At 38.0% G+C, this 23,863-nt stretch overlaps 3 protein-coding genes and 1 pseudogene across 4 annotated transcripts; 1 reads left to right on the forward strand and 3 right to left on the reverse strand.

Moving 5' to 3' along the window:
- Window positions 1-1,702: 1,702 nt before the first annotated feature.
- Window positions 1,703-7,729, reverse strand: LOC116176855 (ATP-dependent RNA helicase SUV3 homolog, mitochondrial). Its single transcript, XM_031495663.1, has 11 exons — window positions 7,329-7,729; window positions 6,889-7,280; window positions 6,722-6,833; window positions 6,451-6,672; window positions 3,098-3,320; window positions 2,928-3,047; window positions 2,699-2,879; window positions 2,472-2,651; window positions 2,274-2,422; window positions 2,027-2,226; window positions 1,703-1,971 (listed from the first exon to the last, which is right to left on the reverse strand). The coding sequence occupies exons 1-11, from the start codon at window positions 7,636-7,638 to the stop codon at window positions 1,796-1,798; spliced, it is 2,265 nt and encodes a 754-aa protein (XP_031351523.1). The 5' UTR covers window positions 7,639-7,729; the 3' UTR covers window positions 1,703-1,795.
- Window positions 7,730-9,272: 1,543 nt separating this feature from the next.
- On the forward strand, window positions 9,273-10,982 carry LOC116177222 (epsilon-sarcoglycan). Of its 2 annotated transcripts, XM_031496131.1 has the most exons (6): window positions 9,273-9,451; window positions 9,498-9,921; window positions 9,967-10,141; window positions 10,185-10,411; window positions 10,476-10,538; window positions 10,649-10,982. In XM_031496131.1, the coding sequence occupies exons 1-6, from the start codon at window positions 9,331-9,333 to the stop codon at window positions 10,869-10,871; spliced, it is 1,233 nt and encodes a 410-aa protein (XP_031351991.1). In that variant the 5' UTR covers window positions 9,273-9,330; the 3' UTR covers window positions 10,872-10,982. The 2 variants fall into 2 exon arrangements, with proteins under 2 accessions (XP_031351991.1, XP_031351992.1); XM_031496132.1 differs by lacking the exon at window positions 10,476-10,538.
- An 83-nt stretch (window positions 10,983-11,065) lies between these two features.
- Window positions 11,066-13,365, reverse strand: LOC116177221. The gene is made up of 2 exons (XM_031496130.1): window positions 13,259-13,365; window positions 11,066-13,193 (listed from the first exon to the last, which is right to left on the reverse strand). Exon 2 carries the CDS (start codon window positions 13,172-13,174, stop codon window positions 11,402-11,404), a length of 1,773 nt encoding a protein of 590 aa, XP_031351990.1. The 5' UTR covers window positions 13,175-13,193; window positions 13,259-13,365; the 3' UTR covers window positions 11,066-11,401.
- Window positions 13,366-15,250: 1,885 nt separating this feature from the next.
- Window positions 15,251-17,710, reverse strand: LOC116176340 (annotated as a pseudogene).
- Window positions 17,711-23,863: the final 6,153 nt, after the last annotated feature.

A 23,863-nucleotide genomic window follows, 5' to 3' on the forward strand; every position in this document is an offset into this window, starting at 1 on the left:
ATTTATATCCCCCGTCGTGTTATCTGTAATTGGCGCAACTTGGGTGCAATTTTCTTATCGTGAAATTACCGGAGCTATACAAGTGCAACAGCTACAATGAATGCAACAGCTCTCCTCGGAAAGCAGTAGTCCCCCGACATACTAGTTGCGCACGACCCACATTGTCGTCAAAAAGGGGTTAACCACCTTCTGATAGGTTTCCGAAAGAAAGATTCGACATGGTGACCACCAAATCATCTAGAGAAAAGTATCTGGTACCATAAGGAAGCAGAAGACCCGCTTTTAGGGGTATTAGGAAGCTCACTATAAAACTCGTAACGCAGCCACTTCATGAAGCAGCACATTTTCGTGATATAATTTCCCATGCGCGTGGACTGGTAATAAACTCAGAAATTTCTATTTGATAAGAATACAAGAAATGTACGTAAGTTTTCGACACCTTTACAATCTTTGATTCTGATTTCAATTAATTATCTAAAAAGACTAGTTAATCTTTTTCGAAATTCGCCTTTTTAAATAAAGCGATCTGATTCTGCACCTGTTACCTGTTAGCAGTTACCATACTACTTACCTACCTGTTCAGTTTTCATTTTTCTAGTAAGTACATTTTTTTGTACTACAATTGGTATAAGTACTTAGCCAAAGAAATAATACCCATCACGTGGATGGGTGGTTTTAAGGGCGAGGATGCCAGGGAAAATGAATAAGCACCATTTATACTTTTTTTAAAAATACACTTTACATACAATTGTGGTAGCATGGCTTTACTAATCATGTACATCCCCCCAAATTAATCAATATCTCTTTGGAGCATGTAAAAGTGCGCTCATATCGGTGTTGTTTATCTACCTAAGTATCCAACACCGCTCCATGATACTGTTAAGTTGTAGTATCATGACACCGCTCCGGTGCACCTTTATCTCGAGTTCTGCGCATGCATCAAGTTCAACTTTCAAGGTCATTCGATTCGGTTATCTACGGAAATAGTTCGGTTAAACGCGTCAGATAGTGTATGTACCCCACATCTCTCTGATATTGGAGTTATGACACAAACTCCTCGCCTGCGCCTGCATGATTTCAGTCAGCTGACATCAGTTTTACTTCCGCGCGTCTGACTTCCGCTATTGGTTGTGGCAACGCAATATTTTTCAAATCGTGGGAATTAGCCTGTATTTAATACTATATCAATTTACTTCACATTTAGCACTTTAGGCGCGTTTATCCTTTTTTTCAATTAAGGTTTCTCTTTTTAAAACGAAAATTTTTTTTCTAAGGGAACGCTGCTACTGGCTACACACAGAATTTCTCACGGAAACTATACTTACTGTTTGTGCAAAGGAAAATGCATGTACCTTCAATTATTAATGTCAGTCACGTAGGGGTTTTAACGCTTCCCTAAGGTCGCATTTTAACATAACTTTATGGTTTAAACTGACAACATTGTTTTTTTTTTGTGTTTTTGGCTTTGGCAGTACCTACCAATACATTGTTAATGTCGTTCAAACTGCTCAAAAATGTACGCCGCTCTAGTCACGTAGACGTCGTGTTGAAGCTCGTACCTTGTCGCTGTGAATAATTCACGTACATACGTAAACCCAAATTACGAACTTGCTCGCGTAATTTAACAGGCCAATGCCGCATCGAAAAAATCTCACTCAGTGGTCCCAAGGAATTTTACGTAGCACTTTTACAGAGAACCGAATGATTTTTACGCTCATTTTTTATTAATTTTAGTGGTTATAAACCTATATACAAAACATCTCGCACAATATTTACAATTTTCTACTATTTTATATTATTTTTTATAAGGCGGCTTACGTTTCCGCCGTAACATTGTCATTTCGGATTGGGAATCATTTGGATTAGAAATCCACTCCTTTTTTAACTCTTGTAACATATTCGGAGTTAGAAGTCCTTGGGCAAGTAGCCGTTCGGTCAGTCTACCTCCCCCAATTGGAGCAGATTTCTGTTCTGTGAAACATAAAAGGAGTGAGCTTGGGAACGTAAGCGCTCAGCGGATACGAACCTCGTAAATAATTTTGCTTTCTTCTATTTATGGAAAATTGATCCTCGTCAGGAGCGGCAGATGCGCCAGAACTGACAACCGTTTCCGAGTTCCGTAACAGCCTAGTTAATTGTACAACCCCCTGTTGAATAATGGCATCTAATTCCTTTTGCATATCGCGAACTAATGGGCCGTCACGAAACAGATCCATGAAACGATAGCTAGAATAGACAATGAAACTTTGAGATTATAAGTTTAGCACCAATACCTAAACCAAAGATATAGATCTAGAACGTCGAAAACTGCCTCTAGGTGTACTAAATCGATAATTGTTCGAGGTGATTGTAATGGCCAACCTATATTGCGACAGAGCCAATCAAATGTGATCGCTTCATTTCTACTGTATTGGCGAGCGAACTAGAATTCAAACATTAGATTTAGCACAATGTGGATCGCAATGGCCTACCTTCAGAAACATAGTGCACACAAATGGCATCTTTTTATTTATGGGTGCACAACAAAACACGTACCTTGCTCGTAATGGCAATGGCACATGCTGTATCATATCGGCCAAAAATTTAAAATCTTCGATGTTACACATAAAATATAACGAGTCATCAACAGTGCAAAGATTTACAAATATATCCTAAAAAACAATTTCAAAACTCAACGTGATTAAACTCACCTACTTACCATAAGATTGCTCAATGTTGCATTCGGTAAATGATACGCGTAGAGCTCAATTTGATCGGCGGTAGGATGTAATCCAGCCTTAACTATCGGTTCCGGAGTTTGACTAAGGAGTGACCCAAGAGTTTGCAAATCTTCCGATTTGAAGGTCGTCACAAACCCTTGTTCCCACTGAGTGCCATACCTGTCAACAAAAAAAAGTGAAAAAGAAAACGACGCAGAAATTTTGCACCTTCCAGCTCGTCCCGCAATCTGTAAAGCCTGCGAAACCGATATGGTATCCATTTCTTTTTCGCCCTTTTCATTAACTACCGGTTTTATAAGGGAATAGAAAATGACCCTGCGAATACTCCTAGAAAGAGACTCATGAGCTCTGTAACTCAAACTGATGATAAAACGTACAAATTTAGTCCCATCCCAATAGCATCGGTCGCCACAAGCACTTTGCAGCTATTATCAGGATCGTTAAATTTTGCGGCCTGTGCCAATTTAGTTCCTGGAGGCAATCCGCCGTAAATAACGGCGACCTCTTTGCCACTAGCTTCAATCGCCCTCGACACCGAATAAATATCGTTTTTACTGAAACACACGATGCAGTCGCCCGGTTGAACGTTTTCTAGGCTACCTAAAAGGGCAAACTAAATTAGTTCTTTATTGTTAGGGAGATGACACGGGGACGATAATGGCATGAAAAGTTCCGAAGCAAAGCGATTGATAGAAGATAAACCACTCAAAAGTCGTTTCGTCTCTAAGTTACCTACTGATTGGGAGATTGGCGTGATAGACATTTCCCCTTTCAGCATTCAAGTCGTGTGTAAGACAGATTACCGACAAAAAACATCTAAACGGGACAACAGGATTTTTGAAATCCTTTTTTTCGTTATTCGCAGATCTTGAAATAATGGCGATTTCCATCTTTCTCTAACCCTTAAAGCGGACTTTCGGAAAACCCTCAAGGAATTGTTATTTATGGCAAGTCCGCGACGATCAAGAAGATCTAACCAACCCTCTCCTGTTAGTGAATTGTTACACGACCTTAATTTCCATAGGAGGTTCACGTTCACCTTGAACGTCTTACTTTAAATTTCAATTAAGAACTTGTTTCTCTCCAACCGCAAAACGCCGACCGGCAATGGCAATTCCTAAATATTTGATTATTTTTACTATTTTAATTTGATTATTATTTATTCTTATTTTTGGTGGACGTTTAATATCCAATGTACCCTTTAGTAATATCATTTCTGGTTTTTTTGTTGATATTTCTCATTTGTTTTCAATGGACCACTTCTCTAAATTTTAAATTAATTTTTCCGAACTTCTAATTTTTATCTATAATTTTCTGCAATTACTTAGTATGATTTTATCATATGCATACGCTATTTCTTGAGGACATCCTTTGCTTATTTCTTTATGTATTTTGTGTGTTTGTTTTATATATCATATTTCTATGACTAGCAAATTGCTAATACTCCACCCACTATAAAATAAAGGCAACAAAAAAATTAAAAAATAATAATTTTATATTATATTCCAAATGTATTTTTTGTTTTTTATTTCGTAAAATACTGAGGGCCACCAGACATTTTCGAACGCAGCTTTAATATCTATTGATACTCCCAATTCCGATTTTTTTAAATAGTTTACATAAGTATGTTAGTTTATCAATTACGCCTTCTGTCCCTATCCCATCTGTAAATCCAAATTGTTTAAGGACTTGTTATTTTTTTCTAAATCATAATTGAATCTGTCATTTATAATTTTTTCTAGAATTTTTCCTAAACAGGACAGTGGTGGTCTATATTTTGGAGGGTTCGCATCTTTTTCTTTTAATTTCTTCTTTATTAGAATACATTCACTAATTTTCCACGCATTCGGAAAATGAGACAAGCGAAATGTATCCATTGGTGATGTCAAAACAAAAGCTATTTCGGTTTAAAAAATGCGCTTTATCTGCACGGGAGTTGTGCACAATTTATACTTGTTTAATTTTTTGCCGTATACAGTGTGTTCCAGATCGCATGGGTAACTTTCTTATTACTAAAGATAGAGAATTGGTTAAATGGGCTTTTGCAGTTTTCGATGCTTATTTAAAATTTGCTTGTGAAAGTTCAAAATGTCGAATAAGGCGTAATTTCATAAAAAGTAAAATTTGTCATTTCCTTGAATATCTTATATCATCGAAAGTATACGAGATACAAAAAAAGTTTTATATAAAAGTTACGCTTAATTTAGAATTGATGTAAAAAAATTCAAGATGGCTAGTTTGAGGAACATTTACCAACTTCCTAAAGTTAAATAGGCGCCAATTGAATTTTTAAATAATTCTATTTTCAACGAGCTATTGCTATTATACCATAAGATTGAAAATAAGAGACCAGTTATATCAACGGTTTTTATATTTTAATCAAGCAGTCTGTTATGAATTAAAAAAAGAACAAAATCTATTCGCGGTAACAAAACAATGAAAATAATTGCATCAGATCAGATGTTCAAAATATCATGGGAGAGGGGGGTTTGGGCGTTATAACCCCCACCGAAATTTTATGTAAGTACGTCCAGAAAAATTTGGACTTTTATGACATCACTTATTGGCTCTCCTATTTATACATACTTACATACCTACAAAATGGTGGTGTAGCTAACTAAATATACCGAGTATTACATGACCGCATGTAAAAAAAAATTGGGTGATAGAGGGGATTAAGACAAGCACTTTTTCCAAATAAACCGAGGGTTCAACATGTTTCGTTTGTGAGCCACCCCCAAAGAAGTGGTGAAATTTGGATTTCTTTAATTTTTATCTCAGCAACCATAAGAGTTACAAAGATGAGTGGCACGTCTTTGATAGGTTTTCGGGTATGCCCTATCCGATTTTGAAATTTTTTTTTCAATATTCCTACCACGGAAGGGCGCACGCCTACTTGGACTTTAAGGTTTTTGAACATGAAAATCACGAATCTGGAATTAGTATTTGAAAATTCGAAAAAAAAGTTCCACTGCAATTCTTGGCCAGGCAACGAAAATGGAGAGAATTCCACGAAATTTGTTGTGTACATGCGTGATGAGTTAAGGAACAAAATTGTCAAGCATTTCTTTAAAATAACTTTTCAAACAAAAGTAAAAGGTTACAGTGTCCCCCACCTACTAGTGAGTGATCTAATTTCGAATGTAGTTAACTGAAAATGCTGCAAATACCTATCTAAAAAATCAACTAAAATATAGGCCATTATAAGATCAGAGTTTCCGTAACAAACTCTATTACCCAATTTTTCTTACATAAGTACCTACTATTGTATTGTTTCACCCTGTATGCAGTAACTCCAACCTCTCCGAGGCATTTCAACTACCTATTCCCCATGATATCATGCATATCTACTGTCTTGGTTTGTATTTCTTACCAAGATTAGTCTCTATAACAGTGGTCTGCCAGTTGCAAAATAACTGGCAGTTAGATAATCACTATAGGAATTATTGGCAATCTTAAGTAATGATTGACAGTGATAAAACAGTTGGTGGTGGATATATAATTTAATAAACTTCAATAACCAGTACACAAGTTGTCTCAGTTATCAACCTGGTATTTTGTAGATTTTGAAATCATGGATAACCCAATATCTTTACTAACACAATTAACTAATCACTGCTTCTATACCTATACCTACCTTGTAGATAAAAAGAAGTACTGACATAGCTAAGGCATTTGAGGACCATTAATTCTGTAAGTGACTATACACACAAATCATTCAAATACCTACCAAGAGCAGTATCTTCAATTTGTAAGTCAGTGAGCCGTTTATACTTTCTTATCTCGACATCTTCCCCTGTAGTTAAACATAATTGCTGCAGTAAATCGATGGAACCTACTTCTCCACACAGATGGATCTCATCTGCAACACAACCTAACAACGCACGAGTCCACGCCCACCCTCGCGACGGGTCACGAATCATCTGAATTTCATCTATAACCGCCACCTCATCTTAAATTAAAGCTTGTTAAAAACTCAACTGAGAAGTCCCATCACATACATGGTGTAGAAAGCGAAGTCATTTCAACCGTACACGCAACATGTGCTGAAGGATTCTTACTGGGATCTGCATAACTTCGTTCCTCACCTGTGACAAGATCACACGGCGTCCCCTAAAAGTTTACTATAATGCACCCGACATCGCATTATCAAGCCAGCATTACCTACATTTCGGTTAGACTTATTAAAAACCTCAGTGGCTAAAAGCTTCAGCGGTCCACAATAGACACCCGATTTAGCAGTCATGAACCTTTCCAAAGCATGGTACGTCTTACCAGAGTTGGTGGGACCAGCATGAATGATAATCTTACGGTTGAGTGCCCGTGCCTCAGGATACCAATTGGGAGGCGTACGTAAATCGGATATCTTTTTTAGATCGTCCATGCAGTCTAAATGTGGGAACATCTGCTTCGCGTGCCGCAGAAAGTAAGGCAAGATATCAGTCGGGTGACCAGCCCCTTGCATAATATCACTGATCACTACGTGTAGATCCACGGGCAAAGTTTGAGCATCTAGACAGAACCGTCTGAAGCTTATATAAGCTTGGTGCTGTAGGTAATCTAAATGGTTTTCAATTAACTTATGGCAATAAGAAATGTGCCACTTACTGTCTAAGCCATTTTCGTTTAGCAACAGTTTGATCTCCGGTAACTGGTAAAACTTATTTAGCACTTTTAGTAAGTCGGCTTTGTTTAATATACCCGTTAACTCAGCTCCTACATTGATATCATCAGATGTTGGTGTAATTGATACTGGTTTAAATAACGTAGATAAGGTAACATCGTCTTTCTTTCCTCTGGAGTAGTACACCGAACTAGTGGAAAAACATAACCGCTCAGTTATGAGCAAATGTTGCAGAAAATTTTTATATCTATAAAAGTAATTTATCCTAGCTGTTGTTTTCAACATTGTTATCATTTATCAAAGAAAAATCATATTAAATTAAAAGATTTTATGGTTTTATAAAACAGGATTTTGAGGTTATGTGAAATAGTGGAATTTTCAACTTTGAAACGCACTCTGTGTTCACTCAGACACCGCCTCTAATATACAGGGTCAATAAATTTTTTGTTGCAGTTAACTAAATTAGTAGTGCCATTGATTATAACTGTATATAATCAATGGTAGTGCCGTGCGATCGCAGTTTTTCGATTATAAATCCTAAATTATGCGATTTTGGCAGAAAATTTGTATATTCAAGAATGTAGAGCAGTAAATTTGCTTCCATCTACACTGATTATGTCTACTAGGATAGATAGAGAGCATTAAAGAAGCGCCGAATTTACTGTATAGAGACAAAGATCTCAGCTCACATGCCGTTTTTCAAAATTGAAAATATAATCCTTTAACTCTATCGTACCTGTGGGGCCCTTTTCTTGAGAACTGGAGGCTCTCTTAAATTAGCTTCAACACTCAATTAACTTAACTTTCTAATTACCAATAAAGATCACAATTTATCCTTCAAATTTTAGTATTTTTCGATGTGCCGTGCTTTAATAAATGCCTATTTAAATTTTTCTTACTGATTGTGGCATATACCTAATCGCACAGACTGCACGAAACATCCTTGAATGTGGATTAATAAATGAATTATTAGTAATAAGTATTAGTAATAAACACAATCATTAGTAAAAAAAAGCGTGCGAAGACGTTAAACGGTGAAAAGCACTTATAACTTATAGCCTTATTGTTGGTTGTGTAATTGCACTGTTAACATTTAAAATTCTTGAAAGTAATATCGTGATAAAATGTGACGTTTTAAACTATCCTTGTTACTCAAGGTGTAAGTAGTTTGATTACAAATGAAATTTTTGCAAGTGTCGCTGAGATCCGAATAATTAGTAGGTAACCGTCGAATTCGGGACAGTCTGTACAGGTGAAGGAACGGATTGACCGTCATATTCTATATAAATAAAAATGAATGTTGGTCTGTCTGTCTGTAAATTGTGTCTGCTTAAACCTTTCATCCGATTACGTTATGAAACTTTGGGGAATGGTTCGACGTAGGTATGTCCGCGAACGTTTCTGATTCTGATGCCCTTCCCGAAATTCCCACAGAACGCGAATAAAAGGGACTTGACGTTGACAGTCAAAACTACGGAATATAGAGACTTGATATTTGGAAAGTAGGTTTCTTTGAAGGTGTAACGAGTAGGTAGTCCGAAACCACTTCCCCAAATTCCCTCCGGAAAGGAAAAAAAATGGATTTTCCAAAGGCGGTACAAATTTCGTCGGGTCTGCTAGTTATACATTTGCCACACCTAATTGTGTCCTGCAAGGCATCACAAAAGCTTAAAATTTTCAATTTTAAACTAATAATATGAAATATGAGCTTTCTCGTTAATTTTTATATTTTTGTAAGGAAAATTGTTACCTAATACCAAGAAATAGTCAATGGTTAAGACATTCAAACCCGCAATTTCTATACATAGAAAAAGCATCAACACCGTTATTTTCAGGATTTATTAAAGAGAAGCAATTTCTTGCGCATGAACCTGGTTTGAAATTACTAGAACTACGCAAACTCCCCATATTCCTAAAATATCGACGAGCAGAGTTTCGCTGTTCAATAATAAACACAAAAGTTAACGCACGCATTTCACTAACAAGATGAATAAATTTTGTGTATTAATCCTATCGCTTTTTACTTTGGCCATCGCTCATAATATCACGAAAACTGAGGTGTTTGTAATACACGTAAACCCTACATTATTTAATTGGACGTACGAAGGTAGGGACAAATTCCAGAAACAGTTGAGTAAATCTTTTTCTAATAGAAAATCCAGATCAATTTGTTTACCAACCCTCCCTTATGCACTCGCCTGATTTACCGTCGTGGATCAATTACTACTACAGTAATCGCCACCATACCGGTTACCTATACGGGGTGCCTCCAGACAATCTACATACGGACGTTCACATCGAAATAGTTGGACTAAACCGTCAAAATTACGAGACGCGACATCACATACTAACGATCCACATCAACGAAAAGCCTTACCCGGCTAAAAGTGAGGTACACTTGAAGATAGACAATTTGAACGTTGAGGATATGTTCGATCACGAAAGGGTTGAGAGATTAAAAAATGTCTTCCGAAGGTCACTTTGGAGGGAGAGTGGTAAAGACATGCACATGACGTTTCTAGCTTCGGCCGTGCAGTTGGGTGCACGACTTCCGCCAAATCCCGACGAAGGGGAAGGGTAAGATGCCGATGAAATGTAATTGAGTTTAACTGTCTTTTTTAGAGTAGTTGTGCGAATAGGTAGCCGAGTACATTTGTCGAATGAGTTGATTAAGTTGCAAAAGGAGGTGAAGCCCTTGTGGAAGCACAAAACGTGCCCAAGAGATTTTAAACGCACTACGGTTGAACGCTTCTTTAGGGATGCCGGGTTTGCATTGGATTGGTGCGCATTTCGCCTGGTAAGCAATCGCTCATTAGACAGTCAGTAGCATGTTGTTGTAGATTGAAGATAGCAGTTCGGCACTGGGGCATCACTATTCTAGTACAGAGAAATTAGAGAAACTGTCAAACTTGGAGGCAAATAATCATTGGCGCGCTTTTTCCATTGATGATCTTCCGGAGAGGAGCTACTCCCACGAATTCGCGGTCACCATCCTTCTTCCACTATTTTTATTTACGGCGCTAACCATGATGCTCTCATTTATCTTGTGCTTCCATCACGAGGCCATGTAAGTATCGACAGAAGGAGACATATTATATACGTCCATGTTTCCACACTTGCATCTTTTACAGCGCCGACAGCCATAGTGAAGAGTTTCTAGATAATATATTTCATATTTGTACTGATTACTTAAGGTAAAAGGTTTTTGGGTGAAAGTTTGCGAATAACTTTTGTTGCGGTGGGTTGTCTACTTACACACCCCTCAAAATGATAATCAAAGTTCTAACCGCTTTTGACGTTACAGATCAAGGGATTTTGCGAATCACACACCAACACATGAGGCTATTCATCCCTATGCATCGTTGAGTCGAACCTCGCATTCACTGAAAAGTTACTCAACAGCGTGTCTGTCTCCAGAGCTAGTCTCACGGAGTCATACGGAGAGCCCATCGCTTGGCCCTAGAGGCATGCATTGCCGTCCGAGTCCTCCGCCATACGTGAGGCCAAAGTTTAAGCCCGACTTGTGACCAAAGAAAACTTCAGAGAAAACTTGGTACTGCTAGATTTTCTCTGCTTAATAAGTAGTTGCTTTTAGGTTCAAGTAGCTGATCAATAAATTTTGACCACATGTTCATCTATTTTGTGCATTGTGTGATTTTGACATATTCCACTTATGCTCCCTTACGCTCACAGAACAAAATTAACTATACCAGTAGAATGAATCACAAAGGTAAGTTGCCAAGACAAATGTGTCAAAAGAAACGAGACAATGGTATTGTGATATTTTGATAAAAACACCCGCATATACTAAATCCACCACGTTATGCATATTATGTATTCCCTTTGAAACTAAATTGTGCACCCTTGCAGAAAATAAATTATTTTAAGCACACATAGGTATTCATAGTCACAAACACGTATTTTTTACAATTCTCCTATATATCACAAATTTTAGCAGACACTGTACCTGTATTGTGTTATTGCGCATTTTTATATTTTAGTGGAGAACCCAGATCTTGGTCAAGTAATCCAAAATCCACCATGTTTTCGTTGTTTTTTAACGTCCGCTAGCGTCTGAATTAATACAACTCGACCTCCCCCGCGTGCTCTTACTCGTTCTCTTAAAAGATCGCTTTCTTTTGAAATAAGACGTCTTGGCAATCAATTTACGAACCCGTTTCTTCTTATGTAACTTCTTTCGGTTAAAGGTTGGGCCACGGATTGACGTCGACTGAACATCTTCATCGCCTATATCCGTTTTAAATTGACCCACGTCTATGACTTCCGTCGCAGCTTTGGACTCATCAATGGCCGTAGAAGCGTCATTGCAGGTGACTGTGACGAATGGCAAAATTGTATTGTCTGAAAACGTATTTAACTGACCATCGTCTTTCCTGTACACCGTCACAATGGACGTATTTTTGATATCATCACCAAAACAGCACCCACCCGATAACTTAGTGAGATTACCAGCTGGTATGGAGATTTGAAGGTTGTCGCCAATGGTTATCGAAAAGGTTCTACCCAAATTTGAATTGGGAAGTTGATATCGCATCGAGTGTATTTCATCACTGATGCCTTGACCAATTTCTCGCAAGTTTACTAAAACGCGACTCATGGATGTTGACTTGCTCTCATTCACGATTCGCCGGGGTTGCAAATCTGACATTTCGCATGCACGGGTTTCGCTTCTGGATGAACTTGCTTCAGTTAGTGTTGCATGATTATTGTTACTGGGTGCACAAGGAAAATATGTATTAGTAAGTAGATAGTATGCCAAAATATTATTGGGGTATGCACCCTCTGTAGGTCTCATTCTACTGATCTTTCTCACCACTCCATCTTTTGCACAACAGTCCTTCTTAAGTTTCGCTTCATCCTTTCTAGACTCTGTCGGTGATCCACTACGCAACTTTGTAATCGCTTCAACAGGACAATACCGTTTCTCTGCACCTTTCATAATTTTCATTGCTAATATCGTGAGTCGAGCCGACTGAGGGGGAGATATGCAACTCGTTAAACTGTAATTTAAACAACAATCGTTACGGATAACTTCTTCACCTTCTTTGCAGATCATTATGTTGTACAGCAGTGTAAGTAGAAGAAACTTTAGATCTTCACCTAGCGGAGATTGAATCTGAGGAATACTTTTGATCACCTGGTTAATAGCGTTTTGACATATCGGTTGATTGATTAAGAAGAATCTTCCATCGGGAATTGTTGCAAAATTGTTGATGATTCCGGTGAGGCTAAGCAAATACTGATAGTCATCCGAGGAGGTATTCATAGATTCGTTAGTGAACCCACATAGGGTGCTGGTATAAATTTTGAGTAAATCGAGCACTAAGTTTTCATGCGATACAATTATTTCCAACAGATTGTTGCTCTTAGAGAACTTCCACAGAACTTTACTAAAGAGCAATCCTTGTGTCGCACACGCTATCCTTTGAGACTTGAACTGCTTCTCTGTGTCGCATATCTTCTTGGTCAGTTTACGCAAATGTTCGTCTTGGCTGTACCACTCCTTCCGAAGGCTGCTGTGTTTTTCTTTGAGCATGGACAGTGCGCTCTGTGCCATTTCCAGCTTTAAGCTAACTCCAAAGTTTGACTCCAGGTCATCTTGTTCCTCCTCCATTAATGAATTGCAAGTTTCAAGCAGTCTCCTATCCATTGCTTCTAAATCAATTAGTGCCAGTTTCATTTTTGTCTTGTGCTTTTCTTGATCCCGGGGATTTGTAATTAGTTCCGATTGTAACTGATAACTTAAGGTTTCCAAGCTTTGTCGCACTTCCCTTAAGACATTTTCCGGACTTGGTCGAGATTGAGCCATTTAGAAGCGTGGGAATTTACTAAAAATTTAGACATGACAACCGTAGCTAATGTCAAACTCTACGGTTTAATGTGAGTCACTTACACAGTTTTTAATAAAGCCCACAGGCTGGTGATGCAAAGATGAAGAGTTTGACGAACGGGAATCTTACATTGTGTAGCAAAGGGTTTGCGATGACATTTGGGTGAAAGGGTGAAAAGTTGTCAAAAATTGGTAGGTCCTTTTGTAGTTTATATATCGGATGATTCGAAAATCCATGAGCGGAAGTGGAAACCTTCATTAGAAGTTCAGTGTATTACTTGGACCTAGGGGAATCTATGAACCAAGTGTCAAGACTCTAAGGCCTTCCGTTCAACAGTTATAGAGCGCACAGATAAACGGGAGGGCGCCCAGACTGGCAAACGGACAGACGAATTCAAATGGTGCCACGTGCAGCAGGTAAGCGTCTAGAGCAAAAGGACCACACCGAAGGTGCTCTGTTCTGTTGGCCACAAGTGAAAGAGAGTAGCACCTAAAGGCTTTAGTTATGTCAATGTATGTTTAATTAGCGCCATCAGCGTCTGTCACCACTGAACGCATATTATTTTAATCACTACTTTCACCAGCTACCCTGCCATTTTTGATACTACCCTGCTCCACCTAAGCGCCGTCCTACTCTGCTTGATAATTTTTGCCTTCTTGTTGCCATTCTTATATACCTGACGGTATCACATTTCTTGGTGCCTACTGAACCTTTTGGGTATTACCGTGACTTTCTTAACATCAGGACTTCATTTGTGACAAGGGGGGATAGTCTAGTTTTTGCGTTTCAGTGCTCATTTTAACGTTAGGTACTCCGCTTTTCCCATGCAAACAACAATTCCAAAGGCGACTCGACAGCAACCCTTTTTTTGATCGCACAGTACCCGGATTCGTCAGCGCGGTCGTGTTCGACGAGGGTGACTGAAGTCGGCCTACGAAAGACGGTTGGAATATTCGGGAACACCAACAGGTTGGACCCGATAGCACTCAGAGACCAGAAGGACGGACGCAGGTCCGCTGTGGGACGCGGAAAAAATAAAACTCCCACTCAAGACAGTTTGCGACCAGACCATGCCACCGTACCGGGAGGACAGAAGGCGACCGGTATACTGGTGGACGCAAGAGACAACCCAACAAAAAAAACGGTGTAATGCGGCTAGAAGAATACACCAAAGAGGGGCGAGGCCCGGTCACGTAGTCGAGAGGAAAAAGAGTCTTAGCAACGCAATCATCTGGAACTATGTAAGATAATTAACGATAGCAAGCGGTAATGCCTGAAGCAACCCTGGGACGATCCGGGCCGCGAAGTCTGCATAAAGGGGTACCAGAGCGTCACAAAGAAAATTCACCAAAGAACCACGCTCGTAGGATGGACAGACCAGCCCTTCCTTGAGAAGGGCGTCGAGGTCGATGATCCCCAGCACGCAGTGTTTGAGTGTGCACGATGGGGTAGTGTGAGGGGACAGGTGGAAAGAGCGGTAGGTCAAACCAACATTCTTAAAGATAACCGACCAATACTTTGCACAATTCCAAAAAAAATGCAACTCACAGTTGTCACTGAAATCGGTCTTTACATGGCTCTCCCTCCAAGACAAATTGAAAACTGGATCGCTCTCGGATTTATTATACTGCAGAACCCTTGTGCCCTACTCTGGTACAAATTTGCCTCTCTTGGCTGGAGAATGAAGTTTATTACCCCGACTATAATTTTCAACGAAGACCTTTCTACGAAGGAGACTGTGAAACGAATCGAAATTTGTGGAGCCATTGTAGTACTTTCTGTCAGCTTTGAATTCAAAAATGTTCGCCCGGCCGTCCGGCAGTTCTTCCGTAATCAAGACCAATAACTCTCACACTCACAAGTGTTTTTGAAAATTTAGGTCATAGTAGACTGCACCAATGAAAATAGGGCCTCTGTTTATTAATTTTAGCGCCATTCTCAAAAAGTTCCGAGATCTTGCAGTTTGCAGGTGTCGTGTGTTCCTTTACTTAATTTTTCTGTTTCTCGAAAACATTAACGTAGGATTGAACTGGAACTATTGAGAAAAGTTATTGCGATTGGTTTCTAATGTAGAATATTAAAAATACACAGTACATAAATAATGTTCACTAAAAACTAATATCACATATTAATCAATGAATGGAAAGAGGTGATCACTAGACTCCTGACGCAGTACGAAGTATCGTTTTGCTGTTCTCGTTACTTACAGTTGTGGAACCAGTTAACCCGCTCTGTCTTTGTTGAACACTTAGCTCTTTACTATTCCATATGCCATAGGTAAAGTAGATCAGCAAACCCACGGCGATCCATACGACAAAACGTATCCAAGTTGCTGTGTCGAGAGTGGTCATAAGGTAAAGATTGATGAATATGCTTATACCCGGCAGCCAAGGCACGAATGGTACCTGTTGTACAAAAAAAATGATATGCAAGAAATCTCAAAAATATAGCCAAAAACTTACGGCAAATGTCAGTGATTTAGACGATTGCGGTTGAAATGAGATAATGATAAGTAACATTATCAAAAGTGTCGTTGAGATAGCGCATATGCTGACTACCCATGGTTCTCCGTTTAGAAGGTCTTTTTCAAAAAGGGTCAACATGGAAGTCGGTCCAAAGCAACATACACCTGCAAGAACAAAACATTACTAGTTATCTAAGAAATGGTTTCACGTACAATAACTTGCACTGGCACATGTCACTATGAAGGTAGAGACTTTGTTAGGTTTCTCTAACTTATAGTTGAACAGTTGAGCCGCAACAGTTCTTACGTTAACTTCTTCTTCATATTTAAACTTCTCATCGCTAGGTTCCTCTTCGGTGTACCTACAATTTGTTAGGTCAGAGATGTACAAAACGGTCGTCAATCGTATATTACCTTAATATAATAACGCACGCCGCTACTATAGAGTATGCACTCAAAGTACCGATTGACATCATGGTAAAGAGCTGGGAAAGTTCGAAAATGCAGGCCAATACACCTGTAAAGCATCCAGCAATTAAAGTGCCTAGTACTGGAGTCTGGAAACGCGGATGGACACGGCCAATGATTTCGAACATTAATCCATCCGATGCCATCGAGTAGATCACACGAGGTAGAGGGAACATAGCTCCCAATAAACTAAAATTGTTTGTGAGCCAGGTTCTCGAGTCGAGTGGGATTTACCTAGAGAAAAGTCCACAGATAGCTCCTGCGGTAACGATGTATTTCGCAACAGGCCATCCGACAACATCATACACATGCGGCAAAGGTGCATTGGTATCTTGCAGGTAATACGGTAGCATCATTGTGAGTACCGTTGACATTCCGAAATACGCCAAGAATATGACCGACAATGAAACAATTATTGCTATGGGTATCGATTTTTGGGGAGTCTTAGCTTCTTCGCCTAAGGAAATCAAGGTAAAGTCTTAGTTTCAGCTCTTGTGCAGAAATGCTTCAACTCACCAGCGGTAGCAATGCAATCAAATCCTATGAAACCATAGAAACAGGTAGCTGCACCTTTTATAATACCTGCAAACCCATATGGAGCAAATCCACCCGTTCCGTAACCTTCTGGAACTTCACTTTCTGGTATGGACCAGTTTGAAATGTCAGCTAAACAATGTGAGTGAGTAAATGCTGAGGGCAATAGTCTCATACATACCTTTCCACAATCCTGACACTATCGCGAAGACTACTACTGAAAGGTTAACCATTGTAAAAATGTTGTTGACGAATGAAGACTCTCTAGCACCAAGCGCCAATGCAACTGTAATCATTTAGATAATGTATACCTGATTCGTTTCTACTGTGTTTATACTTACGGGAAAATAGCAACACGACCCCAAGGGAAAACAAATCCGGAAATGGCGCTAAGGCAGGGGCGTTCATCGGTAAGTTTTCTTGAAGAAAATCCGATATCTTGTGGTAGACCAAAGCGTCTAGGTAAGTGAATAGTCCTTTAACAACGCTTGCCGATCCTGTAGTCGAAGAAATCAGTATAGGCCCACACCTCAATATTACTTACCAATGATGTACTCCAATATTAAGTTCCAACCAATAATGAACGCGACAAACTCTCCAATGGTAACATAACTGTAGACATAGGCAGAACCTGCCTTTGGAACTCGTGCCCCAAATTCAGCATAGCATAAGCCTATCAATTCAGATTGTTTAAAAGTTAGTTTTTAGGAAAATTCGCTTACCTGCAAACACTGACGCCAAGGCAGCAATGAAGAATGATATAACGACCGACGGCCCTGCGTATGTTTTTGCAACCTCTCCTGCGAGCACGTACACGCCAACCCCAAGGGTGCTCCCAATGCCCAAAGCCGTTAGATCCAATGTCGTCAAAACGCGCGCTAATTTGGAATTGTCATGGTCGAAGGTCACTTTTTTACGTGTTAGGGCACTCAAAAACTGAGTGAATGTTAGCATACGCATTTTTTGGAAAATATTCCTGGAAAAAGCGATTAAATCAATTTCGTCCATCGTTAACCGTCTCGTGTGTCTTGGACGAAGCAAATAATTAAACTGGTTGCATCAGTTTCAATGAACGTTAAGTGAGTTGGGATAAATTTAAAATTAGTCCTTGATTCTTACTTAAACGAAGTCGACACGCTAAAAATAAAATTGCGTGTGGTATTCAATTGCGATTGCAGCAAACTCCAAAAGGCCTCAAGCTATTAAACACCAGGTTAGATCTACACACTTTCGCACTGGCATATACTCAAAATGAAATCATTGGATAACTTTTCCGATCTTTTAAGCTCAATAATCGTAATCTAAAAGATAAGAAATCCTAGTCTTTATGCTCCACTTTTAATGAAATAAGGTAAAGCGGTTATATTGATAAGAAATTTGGTGAATAGACCTTGGGATAGAATGCAGAGCGATTCAAAAGATGCACATGTACCCATAAACAGTGGGTGCATAGATTCATGCGTGGCTGCGAAAGTAAGTGATAGCAACGTCTCCTTAATTCGAATGAACTCTATGTCTGATCCGATCAGATTCACTGTTTTATTAGAGGACATTGCTGTATTTGATCTTTGACATCTAATTTAGAGACAATTCCCTCGTACCAAGCAGAATTGGCAACACAATTAAAACGATAGCTTGGGCAATTGTGTATTAGTGTAGAATTTGCAATAAAACAAATGTTTTTACATTGTGTTAATCACGGTAATTTTCCAATACTCAACATTAAAAAAATATGATAATTAAACCCTTGATAGTTATCGTTATATAAATGGCTTGATTAGATATCCATCTTTATCGCATTAGTTGATAGGTGCACTGCATGAAAATTCCTGATAAGTACTTCACATTGTTAAGTCAAAAAAACTTTTGTCATGTTTGAAATGTTGGCGTCACAGATAAATCTTTTTGAGTGCCGCGTATTAGAGTGGTCAGTTTTTGAGGGATGGGATGGCGTCAGTGTGCTTCAATTCAGAATACTCCAGATGCGCAATGCACCTCGATGGTGATAAATATGTAGTAGGGGGAAAGGAACTTCACAATATCCATAACGCGTTTTGAATAGGAAAGTGTGATGCACGTGAGCGTAAAGGTTTTTGATCATCTTTAGATGTAGTACGATAACATCAGAATTAAAGGGTTTTATATCGAGCTGTCGCTCCTTTTGCAATCACTGTCCTTTTCATCAGAACAGAAATAGTGTAGTGTGTTCCTTTGAGGTTTATTGAACCTTTCAACTGCTGTGATTTGTGTAACATGTGGTATGAGTTGATGAGATGATGAATTTCTTTCTACAACCAATATCGCACTTCGCCAAAAGTACTTGTACAGCATTGATAATTTATTCCTGTCCTTAGAAAGCGTTATAGTTGTAGGATGACAGAGAACAAGGCTTTATGAGGTATCCCTAGGTAATCTTTCAACCCTGTTCTAATAAGCGGTTCCCTTCTCGAGAAGCGATTAGAATAAAGATAGCAACGGGGGTTTTCACAAATCGTATTTGTGACATTAGGGTCTTTAGAATATATGTATGTTGTTTATTAATTTCAATTTGGTAATGTACGGACAAATTATAATCTCTGGATATGGAGATTACACCTAATAAAATGTTGAGTACTATTAAGTAGAACATAAAAACTGTTTGCCATATCAGCTTGTTTTTGGAAACTTGTTTTCAAGTAGATCGTTAATCCCAAGTGTGGTGTGAGAGTGCATGCGGCATGATCTAGTTGTAAAGCCTTACGAATGTACCTAGGTTCGTTACCCCGATGGAGCACTGCTCCGATGGAAAGGTAGTCAGTTAACCGCGTGGTTAGTATTGGCATGTATGCTGAACATTTTTGTTGTGTCTCTATGTGGGTGTTTTTCAGTTTAACATTGATTAACATATTTCCAGGAGTATGCTAATCAGTATTATTAGATAGATGTAATCAAGCTAGAGCTGGTACCAAGTTTGATTAGGATTTACCAACGCCACCATTGGTACCTATGAAAATAAAACCAATACTCCAAATAAAAGGGACAAATGGAATCGCTGGGTGTTTTTTACTTTGCAATAATTTATTATACTTTCATTTTCCCTACTTGTGACATTTACAGTTGCGTCTAAAGAAACGATTTTTATTACAGCCACTACACCAACTACGGCATCTCCAGTACGTTCAGTCACTAATATCAGGTAGGTATGAATATTTACGTCATAATATTACAGTTGCATTTTTCGGAACGCTATTGTTATACTGCTTACTCGTTTCTTACACTTTTATCTTTCGGTTATCTTTTCTGCTTTAGCTACATCTAATCGTACGGATTGCGTTGCGGTAGTAACAAGCCCCTTCAATATAACAAACTAAATAATTATAGGTATTTGCGGGATATCTGTTTTAGAACAAAAATAATTTATTTAACAAAAATGCAGGTTAAATGATTAGCAATTGGGAAAAAATTAAAACAGCTGACGAAATACTGGTGGTTGAAAGGGGTCGAAAGTAGTATTTTGCAATTTCTGGCCAAACTATTAATGTAAGATCAAATTTTGGAACTAAAAGTGGAAGGGAAGAAACAAAAGTATTTACTTTTGTATTTACACGTATTCGCATAACCTCAAAAGTGTCATCAAAAACCGGAAAACCTGTTTTTTTCGTTTTCTATTTTTATTTTTGAGAAAACAAGTCCTAGAGATAGCTGTTACATTCTTTTGCACTGCACACAGTGTCCCAAATATATGATCTAAAGGTTTAACAATTCGTTATATAAAAAACGTTTCCAATAGAAGGTGATTGATAATTTTTTGCATTTTTATTACACTCAGATACCTCGAAAATTGTTAGCTTACTCTTTCAAAACCCGAGTCAAAATCTAACATCATTTTAAAAGTGTAGGTACTATTCGGAGGATTGTAACCAACCCAGAATAGTATATTAAAGTACAAGTGTCATTTGACGAAGATTGTCGCACGAGGTAGTTTGCCGCATAAGCCGCGTAGCGGCGAATGCGGCAAAAGCCGAGTGCGACAAGTAGACAAATGACACGTGTGCTTTATACTATTTTTTCTATTTCGACTTTTATTTTAAATAATAAATTATACAAATTATAAATATTGCCTTTAGGCGTTGTTAGGTAATTTTAAACTATCATTCAGTGTATGTTGGTAATAGACACAATTCATTTATTTTCACGTTGGCTAACCTGATTCCTGTATTTTCAAACTCCAAACCTTTAATTATTTGGTCATAATTCCATTTTGCGGTAGTTATGATGAATACGGATGACAAACACGTCTCTTGTACCCCAACAGAGATCCAAGAGATTGCCAATGAAGCAACGTTAAATTTACTGCCTGTAAAATCGAAAGTAAAGTACGAGGAGTAAAAAATTTTTGAAAACTGGCTGGCCGAGAAGGGCAGTTCAAAAAGTAAGCAAGAATGTACTGCTGGCATATTTTACTACGCTAAGTAAAAATAAAAAAAGTTCTACCCTTTGGAGTATATATTCAAAATGAACCGGAATTAATACAATCGGTCAAGTTCCTCGTACGTTATTTACACTTTACAGGTTATGTTTAGTTTTGATTTGACGGATACCGTTGACAGCAAAAAAGCGAGGGGTACCAATCCAACAAAATAAAAAAAATAATGCGTTTCTATTTCTTTCGGCATCATTTCTGTCTAGAAACGCACGCAAACTCGGCCAATCAAGTACGGTTTCGGTATTGTTTCCACATCGAAATAGAAAAAATACAAAGTGTTCCTTTAACAAAAACAAGTTGTAAATCAGCATATGCATGATTGAAGCGCATTTTTGTTAATGCAGGTCAGTATTTTATTAGCGAAGTTTAAAATTATCGATCTCACGAGTAATTTTGGCTGCGTTAAATAATTAATTTTATTTAATTTCAATTGACGGTACGTCTTCATTTTGTAAACCAAATCACAAAGTAAATAATAAGTTTTTATACTGGTAGCGCTATCTAACGGTAAAATTATAGCACCTCCGAAACCCATATCGAAATTATTTTCTTCAAATATCGATCTCACAAGTAATCTAACTCAAAATAGGCTAGTGCCTGCACATCTACACTATAGCAGAAAGCTTTTAGTGAAAATTTGAAGTCTCTAGCTATTGTAGTTGTGGAGATCTAACGCGGACAGCCGGCCTGCCAGCAATAACGAATATAATAGCGTATTTTTTTCAAAAATGCGCTAAAAAACGTGGATGGCGAACAAATGAGGTTACAATGGAATACCTGGATATTGTGGAAGGTGGGTTCAATCAATCTTTGTATTATCTTATCTTACTTTCTTCTTCACTGTACAAAAGGCGTGAACTTTGCACCGTTACCAGTACGTAGACAACCACGATAGTACCCATTATCTAAGCATCTAAGACATAAGACTACTAATACTTAATCGTCATTTTTTATAATAATAGCACAGCCTTAGAACAAAATCTAACGACGCTTTAAGTGGGTATGAAACGATTATTTAGCCCAGTTATAACTGGAAATAATTCCAGGGATGTAGTATGGCAGGTACTACTTAACTACTCATTTCAAAGTTCCTGGAAAATGGAAAATTTTTCCGATAGGTATTTTCGTACAATTGTGGGAGCGTGCACCATCCCGTTGAAACCAACAGTTTCCACTTTTTGTGTTTGTGTACCGTACATCGTTGTATTCGTAATAAAAAATTGCTACTCAATACAGTATGTCCTTTTTTTCGGGCCATGTAAAGAAATAAAATTGATGATCATTTCTCCAAAATGAAACGTTGTATTACAAATCTTTCAACGGTTTCTTGTAGAAATCAAAAAGTAGCAATGAGATAGTGGTTTTTTATTTTTGTATCTGTTCACGCGTCAGAAAAAAATAAAAACGAATTCGGCAAACATCGATTTTTCGGGAATATCTTCGGAAGTAATCGGAATTTTCTGGTTTTCTTGGAAGCTTGGTAACTCTTTAATGGCGCACTTTTTCTCTAATTTGACTATAGCCGTATCTTTTGTGGTTTCGGAGATCGCCATGATAGACATCCATATCTTGGGCCCTGTCTTGGACACAGTGTATAATTATATAACTTTTCAATTTCGTGGCTACTATTGAGCTTCTGGTGTAGGTAGCGATTTAAAAATGTTGATTTAGTTTTATAAGTGATCCCTTTCTTTATTACGGCATTTGAGTTGCCGCACTAACCTTTCCTACTAATGCTCAAAATTAAATACGAATTCCGGAAGAAATAAGATTGATCAAAAGAGTACTTCCACATAAAAAATGAGTTTTGAATGCTCGTCGAAGAATTAACCGTGTTAACCTTTTCGTTCCTCGGATTTCTTTGCTTCATTTTAATATTTTTTGGAGTTTATTTAACAACTTTTATTCTTCTCGTTTGTCTCAGTTCTTTCAGATTTTTAAGATGATTTGAATTATTCTGCATTTTCGAATTCCGATTATCCAATATGCATCGTTCTTCATAAGTTTTAGAAGTTCCTTAGCTTATTTAGATTATTTCTTTGTTTCTGGACTGTTTTTATTTCATGTTCTTAAGATCCATACATGCTTTCAGGTTCAGTCTTCGTGTGCTTTTGTCCCATTTAATTGGTCCAGTGTTTGCTGCTTCAGATTCTGTATAGCTATAAAATTAATCGATTTTTTTTAAGATAATTCGGCTTCTCCATTTGTTCAAAATTCCTAGAGTTTTAAAGATTTTTATCTCTTATTGTTCAGGATGTGATAATTCAATTTTTTCCGTATCTTGGATTCTTTGGCTGCCTTCGTTTCTCCGAACGGTCCAAATTTCTGGTAGTTAAAATCCTTCAGGTAGGTTCATAAGATTCGCCTGATTTTGAAGATACTTCGAATTCTTGTAATCATCCTATTATTCAAATTCTTCAGATTCTTATAGGTCATGGTTTTGTGTTTGGTCGAATTCCTCTGATCGTCAGCTTCCAGGCACTACCTATTTGAATTCATTGTGTGCTGCCTATTTCTCCGATTTATATGATTTTACGTTTCTTTGGATTCTTTGAGTTTTTAAATTGTGTATTCAGGTATTCTTTCGTATTTTTCCTTTTCTTCGAATTCCCACGATTTTTCAATTCCATCAGATTATTTAGATGCTTTTGTTCAAACAATTTATTTATAGTTTGTTCGCACTTTTTAAATACTTCCCGCTCTATGGATGTTTTGGATCCATCAGCTTAGAAAAAT

This window comes from Photinus pyralis, unplaced genomic scaffold (genome assembly GCF_008802855.1).
Source record: "Photinus pyralis isolate 1611_PpyrPB1 unplaced genomic scaffold, Ppyr1.3 Ppyr1.4_LG7, whole genome shotgun sequence".
In the NCBI taxonomy this organism is placed as follows: Eukaryota; Metazoa; Arthropoda; class Insecta; order Coleoptera; family Lampyridae; genus Photinus; species Photinus pyralis.

Excerpts from the sequence above, each read along its gene's own strand:
- LOC116177221 (XM_031496130.1), bottom strand. The coding sequence starts at position 13,174 with ATGGCTCAATCTCGACCAAGTCCGGAAAATGTCTTAAGGGAAGTGCGA.
- LOC116177222 (XM_031496131.1), top strand. The coding sequence starts at position 9,331 with ATGAATAAATTTTGTGTATTAATCCTATCGCTTTTTACTTTGGCCATC. Across the intron at positions 9,922-9,966 it reads AATCCCGACGAAGGGGAAGG|AGTAGTTGTGCGAATAGGTA; the intron begins GTAAGATGCCGA and ends TGTCTTTTTTAG. Across the intron at positions 10,412-10,475 it reads TGCTTCCATCACGAGGCCAT|CGCCGACAGCCATAGTGAAG; the intron begins GTAAGTATCGAC and ends CATCTTTTACAG.
- LOC116176855 (XM_031495663.1), bottom strand. The coding sequence starts at position 7,638 with ATGATAACAATGTTGAAAACAACAGCTAGGATAAATTACTTTTATAGA. Across the intron at positions 6,834-6,888 it reads TTAATAAGTCTAACCGAAAT|GGGACGCCGTGTGATCTTGT; the intron begins GTAGGTAATGCT and ends GTAAACTTTTAG. Across the intron at positions 2,423-2,471 it reads TGTGCACTATGTTTCTGAAG|TTCGCTCGCCAATACAGTAG; the intron begins GTAGGCCATTGC and ends TTTGAATTCTAG.